General features: G+C 37.4%; 1 protein-coding gene across 1 annotated transcript in view; it reads left to right on the forward strand.

Annotated features, from left to right (window-relative positions):
* LOC120856559 (choline transporter-like protein 5) overlaps positions 1-19,102 on the forward strand; it is a 151,026-nt gene that overhangs the window by 96,990 nt on the left and 34,934 nt on the right. The window contains exons 6-10 of the mRNA XM_040231928.1: positions 2,481-2,609; positions 3,434-3,494; positions 7,722-7,845; positions 9,403-9,486; positions 16,264-16,376. Coding sequence (XP_040087862.1) covers positions 2,481-2,609; positions 3,434-3,494; positions 7,722-7,845; positions 9,403-9,486; positions 16,264-16,376 — 511 coding nt within the window. The remainder of the gene's footprint in view (positions 1-2,480; positions 2,610-3,433; positions 3,495-7,721; positions 7,846-9,402; positions 9,487-16,263; positions 16,377-19,102) is intronic.

Here is a 19,102-nt window from a genome sequence, read left to right on the forward strand (position 1 = left end):
AATGTTTCTACTGATCCAAGCCATATTTTTATGCATTATGGTTATGCATATGTTAACTGCAGCATGGTCCAGATATGTGTCATAAGCATTTAAAGAACAAACCTTGATCAGTTAGGATATCCAACCTTCCAGTGTGACCTTCATTTTTGGCTAATTATATGTTGATTGCTACTAATCAGTGTTGTATTTATAGTGAACAAACAGGTCTGATAGAGAGTGAAGAGCAGTTGCTGTATTGTTTTTTAACTGCTCGTTTATGTTTGGAATGAAATTTGATGTCTCTTTAACAAAACATTTTTTAACATTTAAATTACTTTCTTTTATATATTGCATATTTGCTCAGTTGCTTAGCCATGTCTGACTCTTTGAGAACTCCATGGACTGTAGCCTGCGGGTTCCTCTGTCCATGGGATTTTTTTCAGGCAAAAATACTGGAGTGGGTTGCCACTTCCTCCTCCAGGGATTGATCGACCCAAGGACAGAACTGACATCTCCTGCACTGGCAGGCAGATTATTTACCACGGAGCCACCTCGGAAGTCCACATGTTAAATACACCACACTATTATGTGTCTAGTATACACTGTATGTGTGTGTGTTTATAAATGCAGAAATTATCACGGCCTCAGCTCAGTCGTTCCTACCATCATTTAAAGCCAGTGAAGGCATTAATACATTCAGTCTTTATAAATCCATTTAAGTGTATCAAACAGTGGGCTAGTTCAGTTATCTTCCAGAGTCTTATAAGTAAATTGCAAAAGTGTAAATGTCTGTGAGTTAGCTCCAAACATGTTAATGGTTTTTTTCAGCTTCAAACATGTTAATGGTTTTTTTCAGCTTAACTCCAATCAGAGTAAACTTTGGACATTTGTATTGACAATGACCTCTGTCTTCTTCCCCAAAATGTGAGCATGTTGGATGCTGTGAATGTCCGTCAACAGTTCTTCCGTTTTCATAGAAAGATACCTGTGAGACTTTCATTATTTCCTCTGATATGCATGAATGTGTGTATGTACTTGTGTGTGTGTGTATGTGTGCACAAGTGTGTAGGAGAGACTAAGAAACAGAAAATACATCTGGAGGTGTGAACATGGAGATGGGTTGTTTACCTTTTAGAAACTTCTGAAAAAAGTTAGAATGCTGCTGCTACAAAACAATATTAACTATGACACTTGAGGTACCCATTTAGTTATCCACCTACTATCTTAGCTGTGGGCTTGATACCAAATGTCCTCATGTAGCAGAAACTTGACCAAAAGATAGGAAAGAGATATCAGCTCAGCAGCTGTGTTTTTACCTAATTGCCAGTGGGGGTTGAGCTACAATTTGGCCCATGAGAATAGTTACCACAATACTGTGGAGAGATGGAGCAGGTCAGAGCTGAGAGGGCTTCCATAAGGAGGAACTGAAGGTAGAGGAGAGAATGTTCAAGAACTGACTGCAACTCTCATGACATCATGTGATCATTGGTTTTTTATTACATACAAAAACAAAACAGAGTGCCTCCTCCCTGATTGTGTTTTCTCTCTGTGGAGTTACTAACTGGATTGCAGTCACTCCGCAGTAGCTCTGTGGACTAGCACAGTGATCTGATTTGGCATTAATAGGCCCCTAAAGTTCATTAAAGATAATTGCATCAGTGACCTCTCTGCCCACATTTGACTGGTGTTGCTAAAAGACAATAATAATGATTGATTACCACAAATATCGGTAATTTTGTTAGTTTCTTATGGTAATAACCCCCCCCCCCCCGCCCTCGCCAATTATATTCTGAGAAGTTACTGATTTTGATAGTTCTTAGTGGCACAAGTTATCAATGTTTGGAGCATTTTTAATTACCATTCTATTCATACATAGGAAAGAAAGTGAGATTCTAACCCTGAAAATGTATAAACTACACAGGCAAAATTAATCTTGGATTAAACCCTTATCTACTAATTCAGAAAATCATTAAAAATTGTATTAAAAGTTCATCTCTGTCCTATGGATAATGTCACATGTACAAGTGATAAAATTGCACACACACACACACATGAACACCTGTAAAACTGGTTAGAACTGAATAAGGTTAGTGGATTGTAACAATACCAGCTTCCTAGTTGTGATATTGTGCTATAGTTATGTGAATTATTACCACTGTCCAAAACTGGGTGAAAGGTACATGGAATTTATTATTTTTACAGCTGTGTGAAGATCTACAACTATATCAAATCAGAAGTTAAAAATAATTTTGTCATTGTATAGTATCTTATTGTTTTAATAGCACATTAGCGTCCAAGGGCAGGGAGTAGAGGTTGACAGCTGGTACATGAAATTTAATTTTTTACAATATGTTTAGAAAATTGATTTAAGTTTCTTAGATGGAAAATGGTGCTTTGCTTTTTTTATTGTGGTGGGTAATTTAGCAGTCTAACATTGTAGATAATTCCTTGGTTTGTTCAAATCAACTCAGTTCCTACCACTGTGTTTCTTTATTTCACAGATCTGTGTCTCCAAGTGCCCAGAAAGATTTTTAACTTACATGGAAATACAATTTAAGTACAAAAATGACAGTGAATACTGGACATACTACAGCCAGTTCTGCCGGACTACTTTTCTTAAGCCTGTGGAGGTATGTGTGTTTAAGCTTAAAACTAGAAAAGAATTTATCTTGTTTCAATCTCAAGTGTAATGTATTTGTAACTGGACAAGCTCCAAAATTTTCTAGAAAATTATTACTAATATTACCATTTCATTAAAGCACAGATGCATGTATATATACAAACATAACACAATTTAGAGCATATCATTTTGTAGACTTGGGGTATTATACAGGACTATTAGGTCTCATAAGTTAGTATCAATTATTTCCTGACACCAACAGATTCTCCACTTGGATGGATTTTTTTGCTGTCAAGAGCTAGGAGTTAAATGTCATTTGCAGTCACCATTTCATTAATGTGGTGATAAAGCTCCGTGGCTACAGAGTAACAAGAACTTTACTTCCAAACCTGGTTTGATAATAACTCATTTGAAAAAATAATCTCCAAACACTACCTAGACTTAAGATTTACAAGGGAATTCTAAAGCCTTATTATGTTAATTAGTTGTGATGGCTTCTAAATAAGAGGAGATATCATTTTTCCAGGAAAAAATAAAAGCATTAGACTGAGTCTATAACTAAGAAAAAGATACACACCTTCAAAGATGTACCTTGGTTTCAGCATGTCTGACTTTGTAATTCAATTAAATCAACAATAATAGTTAGGAAATTTAAGAGTGTTTGTCAAACAAGTATCTGTGTATGATAATCTTACAATTACTCTTACTAGGGGAGTAATTGGAATAAGGAAATTATTAGGGAATTGCATTTTTAAAGGACACAATTTATATATTGAGTAAGATGTGTCATCACATAATCTTTGAAATGTTAATACATTCTTCCTTCAATTTTAGACTCTCTCACAAGCTTTACTGGATAATGATTGTCCATCAGCGATTTATCCAAGCAAACCTTGTAAGTGGTTATTATTTTACCTCAGAAGCACAGGATCTACCAAGAAGTTATTTAATTCAGTTCACTTATTTTACAATTGACAAAAATGATGCTCAGAATGGTCCTATGACTGGCCCAGAGTCCCAGAGTTAATTGAGAAGAAAGCCAAAGCTACAGAGCCCATTCTTCTGACTCCAGCTTAGGGTGTTCCCCAGGAGCTTGGTGAGGTTTTAGGTTTGGTGGCATAAACACATACAGAAAAGTTTGAAAATTGAATATTAAAAGTTCAGTCAGTTTGATTCTTTGCTACTCTAAGAACACACATGAGCCACACACAGACATACCCTAACACACCTACCCCTGAATTCGGCCAAAAAATTGTTGAAAAATTGCTTGGGGAGTGAGAATGGGTATATATTTGTCTTTATAATTTAAAACTTGAAATACTTATATGTCTCCTGAATGAATTGACATTGTATTTCTTTAAAATTTATAAACTTAAACCCTGTTTAGGAGAAAATGAGATAATCACTCATTTTCCTTTCTTAAGGATATAATTCTAACTACAGATAAAAAACTTTACATAAAGATGTCCATCACAATGTTATTCAAAACAACCAAAAAAAGAAAAAAAGAAAAGGAAATATTCTAATATCTAAGAGCAAGAATATACTGAAATAAATGGATGCATTTATTAAATGAAATATTTTAGAGTTTTTACATAAGTATTGATTATGTTACAATTTTAAATAAAATGAAAAATATTATATACATTGTTAATGACAAGCCTCTAAAAGTGAAAATGAATAAACAAAAATATATTCAAAGAAAAAATTGAAGAGAAATATGCCAAAATATTAAGTAATTAGCTGGAATCAAGATTGATGGGAGAAATATCAATAACCCCAGATATGCAGATGACACCACCCTTATGGCAGAAAGTGAAGAACTAAAGAGCCTCTTGATGAAAGTGAAAGAGGAGAGTGAAAAGTTGGCTTAAAGCTCAGCATTCAGAAAACTAAGATCATGGCATTCAGTCCCATCACTTCATGGCGAATAGATGGGGAAACAGTGGAAACAGTGACAGACTTTATTTTTGGGAGCTCCAGAATCACTGCAGATGGTGACTACAGCCACGGAATTAAAAGACTCTTGCTCCTTGGAAGAAAAGTTATGACCAACCTAGACAGCATATTCAAAAGCAGAGACATTACTTTGCCAACAAAGGTCCATCTAGTCAAGGCTATGGTTTTTCCAGTAGTCATGTATGGATGTGAGAGTTGGACTATAAAGAAAACTGAACGCTGAAGAACTGATGCTTTTGAACTGTTGTGTTGAAGGAGACTCTTGAGAGTCCCTTGGACTGCAAGGAGATCCAACTAGTCCATCCTAAAGGAAATCAGTCCTGAACATTCATTGGAAGGACTGATACTGAAGCTGAAACTCCAATACTTTGGCTACCTGATGTGAAGAAGTGACTCATTTGAAAAGACCCTGATGCTGGGAAAGATAGAAGGCAGGAGGAGAAGGGGATGACAGAGGATGAGATGGTTGGATGGCATCACTGACTCAATGGACATGAGTTTGTGTAAGCTCTGGGAGTTGGTGATGGACAGGGAGGCCTGGTGTGCTGCAGTCCATGGAATCACAAAGAGTCAGACACGAGTGAGCAACTGAACTGAACTGATTTTGGAGATAGCAAAACTATGGCCATTTTCTGTCTTCTTTCTCCTTTTTTCTTATCTGTTTTTCCACAATGAGTACATATTTCTTTTAAAATGGTAGAAAGATAATAGTCATTAGTTTGAGTAGAAAGTCAGGTACCATTGAGTTAGCGACCATCAAACACAATGTCTTACATGTTCCCATCATTCTTCTCTGGATCATTAAAGACCCTCCATCAAAGTTGTGGGTCTGGCAAGCAACTGCATTTAACCAGGATTCCCTGAGCAATAGTGTCTGTAGTTAAGAACAGTGTTACAGATTTTTATGCAAAAGGGTAAAAATGAATCATTAGTCCCTGAAGATACATTAGGTATATAAGATATAGTCCCTGCCTTTACAATTATAGTTTGTTTAGATCACACAATATAAAATGTACTTTGGGGATGTTGTTGTTTAGTTGCTAAGTCATGTCTGACTCTTTTGCAACTCCATGGACTGTAGCCCACCAGGTTCCTTTGTCCATGGAATTCTCCAGGCCAGAATACAGGAGTAGGTAGCCTTTCCCTTCTCCAGGGTATCTTCCCAACCCAGAGATCAAACCCAGGTCTCCCTTATTGCAGGCGGATTCTTTAACAACTGTGCCATCAGGGAGTCCAAGAATACTGGAATGGGTTGCCATTTCCTTTTCCAGGGGATCTTCCTGACCCTGGCATCAAACCCACATCTCCTGCATTGCTAGGCAGATTTTTTACCAGTGAGCCACCAGGGAAGCCCACGTTGGGGACACAAAAATGAATAAGGCACAGTCCTTCAAAGTCTAGTGAAGGAAACATTGAAATCAATTTGTGTCCTCCCAATAGGGAGATAGTACTTGAAACAATGTTATGCAGCTAACAAAATTCACTCATTAAAGATTTTGTAAATGGAAATAAGTAATAATAAAAGAAAGAAACAAGAGACAATATCTCATGTACTGTATAGTTAATAACTCTCAACAACAACAAAAAATGTATACAGAAGAAAAACTGGAAGGAAGTGCACCAAAATGTTAATATAGTTCACTGTAGCTTATAAAACTATGTATGGTTTTGTATCTTGTTTCAAGAATTTTTTTCTACATTCCAAAAATATAATGAGCATATTTAGTAATTAAAGGTAACAGACTAGATGAGTTACTGTCCAGAAATACTATATAGAACAAGTTTGGGAGGTTCTGTAGGTGGGATCAGTCATATTGAAGCAGCAAAAAGGAAAGGAGTACACGAAAAGGCAGAAGAGGGGGTTGGAGAGAACCTGGGCCTGTGAACCAAGGGAAGAGAGTTATAAAGGGCAGGGGTGTCCCCTGTGTCAAAGACTCATTCAACAGAAAAATTAACTCATTCAACAGCAAAGATTTACTGAGTTCCATTCTGTACCAAGCACTGTGTTAGGTAATGGGTTCCAGCAGGATGAAGAATAAAAAGTATTTGGAAGTTTTGGCAGTTAGGGGGTCATTGGAATCACTGGGAGGACAATGTCCATAGCAAGGTGGAGGCAGAAATATGGTTGGATTGAGAGGGAATAGAATCATCTGGTAGAGACTATGTCAAATTTGCCAGGGAGGAGCAGGACAAAGAGAGGATACTGAAGCAGTCATCCCTATTACAGATGCTACATACAGAAGATGAAGGTAATTAGACAAACTGATTTTAAAGCCAGATAAGTCAGGAAAAGCTTTATGAAGACATAGTTCTTTCTCTATATCAACTACTTTCATATTTTCAGGTTTAAACTCCATATCAACCCCTGCAAGTCTATAATACTTCTTGCAAAAAAAAAAATGATAAACCATTCCTGATTCTTCCTCTTTCTTCCTGTAAAATTGAAGTTTTAAAACATTTTTAGTAATAGAGATTTGTAAAGAAGCAAAGATTTGATTGAATTAAAAAGTACATAAAAGATTGAATGACAAACTCTCAGAAATCATGCTAGTTGACAAAATATGGGCCATTTTTGATGGCTTTATATTTCCATTTCCAGCCCCTCTAAAAATCTGATAAATGAAAAAGCTGGAATAGAGACAAATTATTAACGTTTTATAAATAAAAATTCGGTTATCTTAGTAGCCTAAAGTTTGAGCTGATGCTTATTTCTCAAAGAATTATTCACTAAACTCTGGTTTTCAAGGTTTCACTCAAGGAATATCTAAGAATTTTTTTAAAAATAACAAAGCTAAATTCACCTAATAATTCAAGTAAATGTAGCCTTTTTATTAAGATGTGTTTAGTATGAGAGCGAGGTTGTCAGTATTATTCTTATAAAACCTGTGCTATGTGTCCGGCTTATGGCTACTTAATGGATATATCATGTATGAAATAATCAAGTTTAAATGTAGCTTCAGATTATGATTGTATTTACTTCCCATGTCTGTCTTAGAATCATCAAAAAGTCTTATTATCAAATAATGGGCAGTTATCTATACTGAGCAAGTTATGTAGTGTCTAGCAAGTAAGCATTTTAATTATAAAAAACAGAAAGCTGAAGAAAGAGAGGACATCGTAAAGAAAGAAAAGTGATTATCATAATTTTAATTTATTTTTATAGTTCTCCAGAGATGTTTCCCAGACTTCTCTACTAAAAATGGCACTTTAACAGTAGGAAATAAGACAGTGTTTGATGATGGAAGTGGAAAGACAAGAAATGCTGCAGAACTCAGAAGAGCTGCAAAGTATGTAGATCACATCCCCATTTTCAATTTTATGCACCCCATTATTATCCCTGAACTAAAGCTTTGTTAGGTTAAGTGTTATAGAGGAAAAATTATGTTTATTCTGAAATATTCATGTCACTGTGGATTGGAGAAATTGGTATGTGTTCGTTAAGAAAGCCAAAGGAAAAAGCGGAATGAATTTGAAAGAACAATTATGTTTTTCAAAATGGTTAAGTCTTTCATCATGAACAGGTACATAAATGAGACATCAGGAAACATATTGAAACACCTTAATATAATTTATTTTGGATGAGCATAATTTTAAAAACCCATGATTTTTTAAAGCATCATTTTTTAAAAAATGACTGAAATAATAAAGCTGCCAGCTGCTTTAAATGGAAGGGAGCCTTAAGTGAAACAACCATGATGCTGCTGTGTTAGTACTGTGTTGAATTTCTATTACTACTTACAGTGAAGTAAATTTTCTGTTTCTCTTGGCTGCATGCATTGTGGTGTTCCATGTTATTTGGAAATATAATTTTCTCATGCACACAGATCTGTGTATACAAATATAAACACAGAGTATCATTGCATAGCTCAGTTGTTGAATTTAAAATTAAAAATATATTGCAAAAATGTATTGTACTAATAGTACAATTCCATTGATAAAATTTTGAAGCAAGCACATGTGTGCTAAGTTGCTTCAGTCGTGTCCGACTCTGCAACGCTATGGACTGTAGCCTGCCAGGTTCCTCTGTCCGTGGGATTCTCCAGGCACAAATACTGGAGTGGGTTGCCTGGGATTCTCCAGGCACAAATACTGGAGTGGGTTGCCATGCCCTCCTCCAGGGAATCTTCCTAATACAGAGATCGAACTCACATCTCTTATGTCTCCTTCACTGGCAGGTAGGTTCTTTACCACTAGTGACACCTGAGAAGCCCAACTAAATTAAATTACACTATGATGCATATATATATATGGTACAACTAAGAAAACTGGGAAATTATAATCACAAAAGTCAGAATTATGGTTATTTTAGGGGAAGGGAGAGGTATTGTAATTGGAGCACATGGTGGGAAGGAATGACTGAGTTATACTTACCAAGTGTGTTTGCTTTGATAACCCATCCAACTGGATGCTAATGATTTGTGTACTTTTCTGCATATGCCTCTTTGTGCCTTCTGCTACAGAGTGTCAGAAGATTAAGAAGGGGAAATTAAATAGCCTATTCACTCTTAGTTCTATGAATTTTATAAGTTAGAAGCTGATCTTATTTAAATTCATGTCTTATAGTGAGGTCTCTGCAACACTGAGGGCATGTTGCATATGTTGGAAAAGAGGTATGTTTACCACTCTTGAAAGCAATGCTTCCTCTGTGTGTAGCTGTAGCTACCTTTGTAGGTTCACCAAAGTGACACCTCATGTATTATTGTGGCTAGCAAAAGGGTCACTAGCGATAAATGGTTTCTAAAGATATGCTTAGAATATCAGCTTCCAAGTCCCTTTTATCATAACAAGAACATTTCTCGTTAATGGTAGTCAAAAAATAATTGATTTTTTTTCTTTGAATTCAGTGGTATCAATAAAGCCCTTGATGCAAGGGCAATTGGAGTGAAGGTGTTTGAAGACTATGCAACAACATGGTACTGGATTCTCATGTAAGTGAAAACATAAGTGTTTCATCTCCAGCCCCATTCTGAGTTTATCTTTGTAGAATTTCTTTCATCAAATTCCCCATTCATATTCATGAATGAGAGATTGACTCAGATTTCAGTTCCTGCCAGTTTCTTTTTCAGACAGAATGAAGAGCCCCAAATATTTGGAAATCTGCCCAATATTAGCAGAAAGTTATAAGAATGTAAATTTTAATTTTACTCATTAAATTACTAGTAAGAGTATTCATATATTTCAAGTCCCATGGGGCCTCACTGTGGTATGTGTGTGCCTTTCACCACATATAACATTTGTCCTTCCCTTGATCTCCAAAGGATCATTCTTATTTTTTAACACAGCCCTTCCACAAAATGTTTGTTATCATCATCATCAGACTCACTGTACTTATGAAAAGCTGAAAAAGATAAATGAAGGGAGGAAGAGGTTTCAAATTTTCAGACATAAGATTTGCATTTCTTTTTTTTTTTAATTTATTTTTTATTTTACTTTACAATTCTGTATTGGTTTTGCCATACATTGACATGAATCCAAAATGTAGTCAGTCTTCCAGAGCAGGTATATGTGTTTGATATCCCTAAGGCTGTCATTACTATCTTGCTTTTGTGTCACCTTCTTGTATCTTAAGTACCTTAAAGGCAACTATGATTCGCTAGTAATCAAAGAATAAAGTGGAAACTTCTTCAGATACTTACAAGAACTCTTACAACCTATCCAGGTTACTTTCTCAGATTTATCTCCATCCACATTCCTTGACTAACCCTATATTCTAAACACAGCAAGTAGCACACCCATTCTCAGACCATTGAACCCTTGTGGTTTTGCACATTCTATTATCTTTCCTAGAACACCCTCCCCTGTGCCCTGGGAAACTTCATCTCATTATTTAAAATCAGCTTTTGTGTCACTTATGATATCTTCTTAACTTCACTAGATATAGTAAATTACTTACACCTCTGTGTTCCTCATTCATTGTGTATGTACGTATATGTGTGTACATCAGTTCAGTTCAGTCACTCAGTTGTGTCCGACTCTTTGCAACCCCATGAATTGCAGCATGCCAGGCCTTCCTGTCCATCACCAACTCCCGGAGTTCAGTCAGACTCACGTCCATCGAGTCAGTGATGCTATCCAGCCATCTCATCCTCTGTCCTCCCCTTCTCCTCCTGCCCCCAATCCCTCCCAGCATCAGAGTCTTTTCCAATTAGTCAACTCTTCTCATGAGGTGGCCAAAGTACTGGAGTTTCAGCTTCAGCATCATTCCTTCCAAAGAAATCCCAGGGCTGATCTCCTTCAGAATGGACTGGTTGGATCTCCTTGCAGTCCAAGGGACTCTCAAGAGTCTTCTCCAACACCACAGTTGAAAAAAATCAATTCTTCGGCGCTCAGCCTTCTTCACAGTCCAACTCTCACATCCATACATGACTACTGGAAAAATCATAGCTTTGACTAGATGGACCTTAGTTGGCAAAATAATGCCTCTGCTTTTGAATATGTTATCTAGGTTGATCATAGCTTTCCTTCCAAGGAGTAAGCGTCTTTTAATTTTATGGCTGCAATCATCATCTGCAGTGATTTTGGAGCCAAAAAAAATAAAGTCTGACACTGTCTCCACTGTTTCCCCGTCTATTTCCCATGAAGTGATGGGACCGGATGCCATGATCTTTGTTTTCTGAATATTGAGCTTTAAGCCAACTTTTTCACTCTCCTCTTTCACTTTCATCAAGAGGCTTTTTAGTTCCTCTTCACTTTCTGCCATAAGGGTGGTGTCATCTGCATATCTGAGGTTATTGATATTTCTCCCGGCAATCTTTATTCCAGCTTGTGTTTCTTCCAGTCCAGCGTTTCTCATGATGTACTCTGCATAGAAGTTAAATAAGCAGGGTGACAATATACAGCCTTGACGTACTCCTTTTCCTATTTGAAACCAGTCTGTTGTTCCATATCCAGTTCTAACTGTTGCTTCCTGACCTGCATATAGGTTTCTCTAGAGACAGGTCAGGTGGTCTAGTATTCCCATCTCTTTCAGAATTTTCCACAGTTTTATTGTGATCCACACAGTCAAAGGCTTTGGCATAGTCAATAAAGCAGAGATAAGATGTTTTTCTGGAACTCTGTTGCTTTTTCCATGATCCAGCGGATGTTGGCAATTTGATCTCTGGTTCCTCTGCCTTTTCTAAAACCAGCTTGAACATCAGGGAGTTCACGGTTCACGTATTGTTGAAGCCTGGCTTGGAGAATTTTGAGCATTACTTTAACTAGCATGTGAGATGAGTGCAATTGTGTGGTAGTTTGAGCATTCTTTGGCATTTCCTTTCTTTGGGATTGGAATGAAAACTGACCTTTTCCAGTCTGTGGCCACTGCTGAGTTTTCCAAATTTGCTGGCATATTGAGTGCAGCACTTTCACAGCATCATCTTTCAGGATTTGAAATAGCTCCATAGGAATTCCATCACCTCCACTAGCTTTGTTCATAGTGATGCTTTCTAAGGCCCACTTGACTTCACATTCCAGGATGTCTGGCTCTAGATGAGTGATCACACCATCGTTATTTTCTGGGTCATGAAGATCTTTTTTGTATAGTTCTTCTGTATATTCTAGCCACCTCTTCTTAATATCTTTTGCTTCTGTTAGGTCCATACCATTTCTGTCCTTTATTGAGCCCATCTTTGCATGAAATGTTCCCTTGGTATCTCTCATTTTCTGGAAGAGATCTCTAGTCTTTCCCATTCTGTTCTTTTCCTCTATTTCTTTGCATTGATCACTGAAGAAGGCTTTCTTATCTCTTCTTGCTATTCTTTGGAACTCTGCATTCAGATGCTTATATCTTTCCTTTTCTCCTTTGCTTTTCGCTTCTCTTCTTTTCACAGCTACTTGTAAGGCCTCCCCAGACAGCCATTGTGCTTTTTTGCATTTCTTTTCCATGGGGATGGTCTTGATCCCTGACTCCTGTACAATGTTACAAACCTCATTCCATAGTTCATCAGGCACTCTTTCTATCAGATCTAGGCCCTTAAATCTATTTCTCACTTCCACTGTATAATCATAAGGGATTTGATTTAGGTCATACCTGAATAGTCTAGCGGTTTTCCCTACTTTCTTCAATTTAAGTCTGAATTTGGCAATAAGGAGTTCATGATCTGAGCCACAGTCAGCTCCCAGTCTTGTTTTTGTTGACTGTATAGAGCTTCTCCATCTTTGGCTGCAAATAATATAATCAATCTGATTTCGGTGTTGACCATCTGGTGATGTCCATGTGTAGAGTCTTCTCTTGTGTTGTTGGAAGAGGGTGTTTGCTATGACTAGTGCATTTTCTTGGCAAAACTCTATTAGTCTTTGCCCTGCTTCATTCCGCATTCCAAGGCCAAATTTGCCTGTTTTACTCCAGGTGTTTCTAAACTTCCTACTTTTGCATTCCAGTCCCCTATAATGAAAAGGACATCTTTTTTGAGTGTTAGTTCTAAAAGATCTTGTAGGTCTTCATAAAACCATTCAACTTCAGTTTCTTTAGCATTACTGGTTGGGGCATAGACTTGTATAACTGTGATATTGAATGGTTTGCCTTGGAGATGAACAGAGATCATTCTGTCGTTTTTGAGATTGCATCCAAGTACTGCATTTCGGACTCTTTTGTTGACCATGATGGCTACTCCATTTCTTCTGAGGGATTCCTGCCCACAGTAGTAGATATAATAGTCATCTGAGTTAAAGTCACCCATTCCAGTCCATTTTAGTTTGCTGATTCCTAGAATGTTGACGTTCACTCTTGCCATCTCTTGTTTGACCACTTCCAATTTCCCTTGATTCATGGACCTGACATTCCAGGTTCCTATGCAATATTGCTCTTTACAGCACTGGACCTTGTTTCTATCACCAGTCACATCCACAGCTTGGTACTGTTTTTTCTTTGGCTCCATCCCTTCATTCTTTCTGGAGTTATTTCTCCACTGATCTCCAGTAGCATATTGGGCACCTACTGACCTGGGGAGTACCTGTTTCAGTATCCTATAATTTTGCCTTTTCATACTGTTCATGGGGTTCTCAAGACAAGAATACTGAAGTGGTTTGCCATTCCCTTCTCCAGTGGACCACATTCTGTCAGACCTCTCCACCATGACCCGCCCATCTTGGGTTGCCCCACGGGCATGGCTTAGTTTCATTGAGTTAGACAAGGCTGTGGTCCTAGTGTGATTAGATTGGCTAGTTTTCTGTGAGTATGGTTTCAGTGTGTCTGCCCTCTGATGCCCTCTTGCAACACCCACCATCCCACTTGGGTTTCTCTTACCTTGGGTGTGGGGTATCTCTTCACGGCATATATGTAAACACACATATCCTATCCTCTATATAGCACCTTACCATCTTGCATTTTATTTACCTGTCTCTTTCCCTCTGATAAACTATGAACTATGAACTATAAACTATAATCTATGTCTGTCTCTTCTTTGCTTTCCAGAGTCCTAGTGTGGTTCTTGGACAGTAGAGATACATAGAAAATGTGGGTGTAAGAAACAGTTACAAAAGTACTAGGGGGACAAGATAGGTATATTTAAGTAAGGTGCTTATAAAGTCAAAATTATATTGTGTGTAAAATACTAGGGAGTAGTTTTTAGAGCTAGAGAAGATGATGGCACCCCACTCCTGTACTCTTGCCTAGAAAATCCCATGGAGGGAGGAGCCTGCTAGGCTGCAGTCCATGGGGTCGCTAGGATTCGGACACGACTGAGTGACTTCACTTTCACTTTTCACTTTCCTGCATTGGAGAAGGGAATGGAAACCCACTCCAATATTCTTGCCTGGAGAATCCCTGGGACGGGGAAGCCTGGTGGGCTGCTGCCTATGGTGTTGCACAGAGTCAGAACTGAAGTGACTTAGCAGTAGCAGCAGCAGTTTTTAGAGCTATAAAACTAGATAGTTTTATGAGATTTTACATTGTTATGCTTTGTCTTAAACAGAGTAATTATTTTCAGTGTGTATTTCAGGATATATCTCCATGGCAGAGATTGTAGTGTTACACTTGATAGGAAACTGGTGCCCCTATTGTCAGACCGGAATATCACTAGATAATTTCTCTCTTCTGTATTTTGGCTTTTCTACTCTCACCTGAGAAAGGTATAATTTATAACAGATTCTCCTGTCCTCCTCACACACACTGAAATAGTCTCTAAATCAGGGACTTAGGGACTAAACACTAGCACATAAACACCTCCCTTTATTATCAGCTCTTCTGTTCTCATCTGTTTCATACATATAAAGCCAAACACTGACATGCTGGCACTTAGTGTACTCAGAATTTTTAAGTGGGAATTAAAAACACAAGTAGTCAAGAACTATATTTCTTATTTTTCCCCTCTGATCTTGTTTTTAAATTTTTTATTTTATTTATTTTTATTTTTGGCTGTGCTGGGTCTCGGTTACTACACAGACTTTTCTCTAGTTGCAGCAAGTGGAAGCTTCTCATTGCGGTGGTTCTCTTGTTGCCGAGCACAGGCTCTAGGGTAAGGGCTTCAGTAGTTGCAGTTTGGGGGTCTAGAGCACAGGCTCAATAGTTAATGGCACACGGACTTAGTTGCTCCGCAGCATGTGGGATCTTCCCAGACCAGGGATTGAACCTGTGTCTCCTGTATTGACAGGAGGATTCTTTACCACTGAGCCACCAGGGACGCCTCCCACCCCCTGCCCCAATCTTCTTTTAATAACCCTCTTGTCTCACGCCATAGAATAATTTTTCAATCACACTGCATATTTCAGCAGTAAAGTATCTGTGGTTTGCTTCTAAAAGTCCAGGCTCTGTAAGACTATGCACTGAGAAGGTACTCTGGTACATGCTGTCATCTATCCAGTGACAGTATTATTAATAGTTTCTTCTTAAAGATAACATCTGAAGACAATAAGCTCGGTAACTGTGCCAGGCTGTCTGTTGCTATTTGGAAACTTGCAGATATCACCAGCAGTGTTAGGTCTTAATAGAGGCATCAGCCAGATTTCCAATTTTAGTGAGTTCTCTTTGATGAAATCACTTAGAAAAAGCCAATATGCCTTTAACCTGGATATATAGTGGGGTTGGGAAGAAGTACCTCCAGTACTCAATCAAACCCCAGGAAGAAATTAAAACAAGGAAAATAGTCATGCTCTTGATTGCTTGATAAAGTCACATGGCCCAGGAGACACAGAGGCCTTATTCCGGCTCCAGATAATGGCCCACAGATCACTGGGGATCTGAAATAAATGTCTGGTGATGTTAGACATCACAAACGATTAGAGATAATTAGACCAGAATGATAATGGCTACAAAATCATGGATTCAGGAGCCGTGTAGGACAATTATTTTGCTTGTCTTTCTGCCCCAAGATTGTTCTTTTACTGCTAGTTATATCACATACGGTTTTCATTAGTGACCAGGTATATAGAGCAGCAATAACATCTCATGGATATGCTTTGTTGCTTATCGCTTGGTGCATAAGTATGAAGGAAAAAATAGGACTGCAGCAGATAGGAATTGTGATTTTTCCTGAAACAACTATGGACACAGAATTTGCATTTACCTAGGCACCAAAAATGATTCATTTATCAAGTTCTGATGATCCTATTGTTTCCCTTGAAAGTCTTACCAGAAAGAATTGCTTATATGTTTTAATGTCATAAATGTTTCTACAGTCAGATAAAATAATCAAGAATTATTTTGAATAGAAATAAGTGTTGTCTTGCTACGTTTGTTATGCTTAGCACACTGGCCCCCTGTGTTTGTTGTGCCTTTTATCCTCCAGCGGCCTGACTATCGCCATGTTCCTCAGCTGGATGTTTGTGATGCTCCTGAGGTTCACAGCTGGATTGCTTTTCTGGATCTTCACCTTTGGTGTGATTGGAATCATAGCTTATGGTAGGTATCCACCCGTCTTAAAATCACCAAATATATCTTTTTCTTTGCAGTTGCCATTGTCAACTACCAGAAAGCATTTTACTTCCAGTGAATTTAATCCTTCTTTACTGTCTTCCTAAAGGTGTTAAATTGAGAAAAATTACTTAATTCTGCATACAGTGTCTCTGTTACTTCCTTCTTCTTTATCATGGGGACGGGGGCAAGTGCTCTCAAAATATTCTTCTCTTTTTCTCTACAGTCTTTGACCTCATATCTCATGAGTATTACGAAGGAGGTGAAAAGAATCCCCTTTAGGTTAATGAAAACTATTTCAGATCATTTCTTTTAGTCTTTTTACTTTTTATCTGATCAAAGGCCCAGGTCTGCATAGTTATAGATGTGTGATCGATCTATTTTTCTCTTTCAACTTAAGACTTTTAATCCAGGTACTGTCACACACTTTAATAATTGGCCAGTACTCCATAATGGGCCATCACCCTCTAGAGGCAAGTATTCTGAATTACACTTATTGGATGGAGAGTTACTTTACTTCTAGGTTGAAATTTAATTATTAACTCAGTTCTGCCAAATGCAGTACAGGTGAAATTCGAACATTAAAAAAAGAATTGAGCTTCCCTGGTGGATCAGATGGTAAAGAATCTGCCTACAATGCAGGAGACTTGCATTTGATCCCTGAGTTGGGAAGATCCTCTGGAGAAGGAAATGGTTACCCACTCCAGTATTCTTGCCTGGAGAATTCTATGAACAGAGGAGCCTGGCGGGCTACAGTCTACGGGGTCGCAAAGAATCGGTGAACAGTATAGCCCTTCTTTTCAGTCTTCTAATAAACGTATGAGCCAGTATGTGAATGTTTGAGAGGTTTCTATTCAAAAGAATGATTTTTCTACAATACCATTTACATCGACAATGAGACTTTTATAGTCACAGATACCAAAATAACACTATCTCGTTTCTGTCACCCAAAGAAGAGCTTTACACATATCAGTATAAGAATGTAAAATACCCAAAATCTATAGTTAGCTTGAATTCCAGTCCTGTCTCTATAATGTAACTGGAGGACTTGGAAAAGTTTCTGAATGATTATAAGACTCAGTTTCCTTATCCATATCATCAACACAATAATGGTATCTCCATCATACCATTACTGTGAGAATTAAATGAGACAATGAATATAAAGTTCTTAGAACAGTCCCTGGAACACAGTAAATACTCAGTATGTCTTGGGTTATTATTATGGTGCTCATTATCCTCAGAGTTTCTCAACAGTTGTTTAGGTGACTTCATGTATCATTCCTTATCTGTTCATGCTGTGCAGCTGCCCATGAACCTCATGAAGGAATATAAGAATTGCTGTCTCCTAATCTGAAACTCCCAAGAAAACTTTTTGTCAAAAAGCCTTTGTTTTCTTCCTCAGAGCTCAGAGTATCCACTTCCCTTTTCTGTCTTAGAGTTTGGGCGTGTGAACAATTCTCATTGATTATAAAAAATTAAGAGTTACATAGGGGATAGCCATATAATACCATGGATATAAATATGTATTTGGAATTTGGAAAAAGCACAGCTCTCTGCAAGTACATAGTTCTCTATTTCATAGTTTCCTCAACTGTATAACAGGAATCTCTGAGTGTTAAATAAACAATGTATATAAAGTACTTAGCCGCCATAATAATTGTTTAATAAATGGTATTTATTATTTTCTTATTATGCAGGAATATTATTAAGGAAAGAGGACTTGAAGCCCAGGGAACATACTTTTAATGACAAACACACACTTGGACAGGAATGAGATAGGAATAGAAAAATAAATTGGAAAATAACTGCTGAGACTTTCACATCCACTAGTGTGAATGAACTAAATAATCTGAAGGGTTCTTTTGATATGAAATGATGGCATATTATATTGTATTGTTTTATTTTTATTTTTTTCATGAGCTTACTAGAAATGAAGTATCCCAGAAAGCAAAACCATTTTCAACCCACAAGCTAAAAAGTGGGGAACTGAGCAGGAGGCACATGTGAGATTACGGGTGGATCATACCAGTGCTACAATCAGGAGACTCAGAGCCAGCAGAAGAGTAGAGGGTCAGGCCTGAAACTGCTGGAGTAGGTCCTGGATCCTGGAAAATGCATAAAGTGACCCTAGTTTGGTAGTACCCTTTGGTTGCCAATAGAAATAAATATGAATCCCTTCTAGATGGAAGCATCTTCAATTCAGATCACCAGGTATCAACAGATTAAAATGAACAATGTATGAGTTGCAATCAAAGATTTCCAAACATGTATGGAAACGGTCTTTTGCAAGAAACAAAAGAAATGATAAACCTCAGATTGAGGTCACTAAGAAATTCAGATATGGACTGATATAGAACATGAATTAATGTTTAAGAATTTAAAAATACAACTAAAAAATAAGAAATCATCAAAAATATTCAGGCATACATGAAAATGAACCAAATAGAACTTTTCAAAACAAAGCAATAAAGTGTTATATTCAAAATTAAATAAGTTAAATAGTAAAATAGATAATTAATGAACTGAAAGATGAAACTCTGAATTAATTACTCAAAATACACCAGAACGTGAACAAAGGACAAAATATGATTATTTAAGAGAGATACAGAATAGATTGAGAAGGGCCTAACATGTATCAGCATATTTGAAAGGGATTGACTGAGAATTTTCTAGAACTGATGAAAGATATAAATTCAAAGATACAGGAAGCTCTA

Source organism: Oryx dammah, unplaced genomic scaffold, assembly GCF_014754425.2.
Source record: "Oryx dammah isolate SB20612 unplaced genomic scaffold, SCBI_Odam_1.1 HiC_scaffold_28, whole genome shotgun sequence".
Taxonomy (NCBI): domain Eukaryota; kingdom Metazoa; phylum Chordata; class Mammalia; order Artiodactyla; family Bovidae; genus Oryx; species Oryx dammah.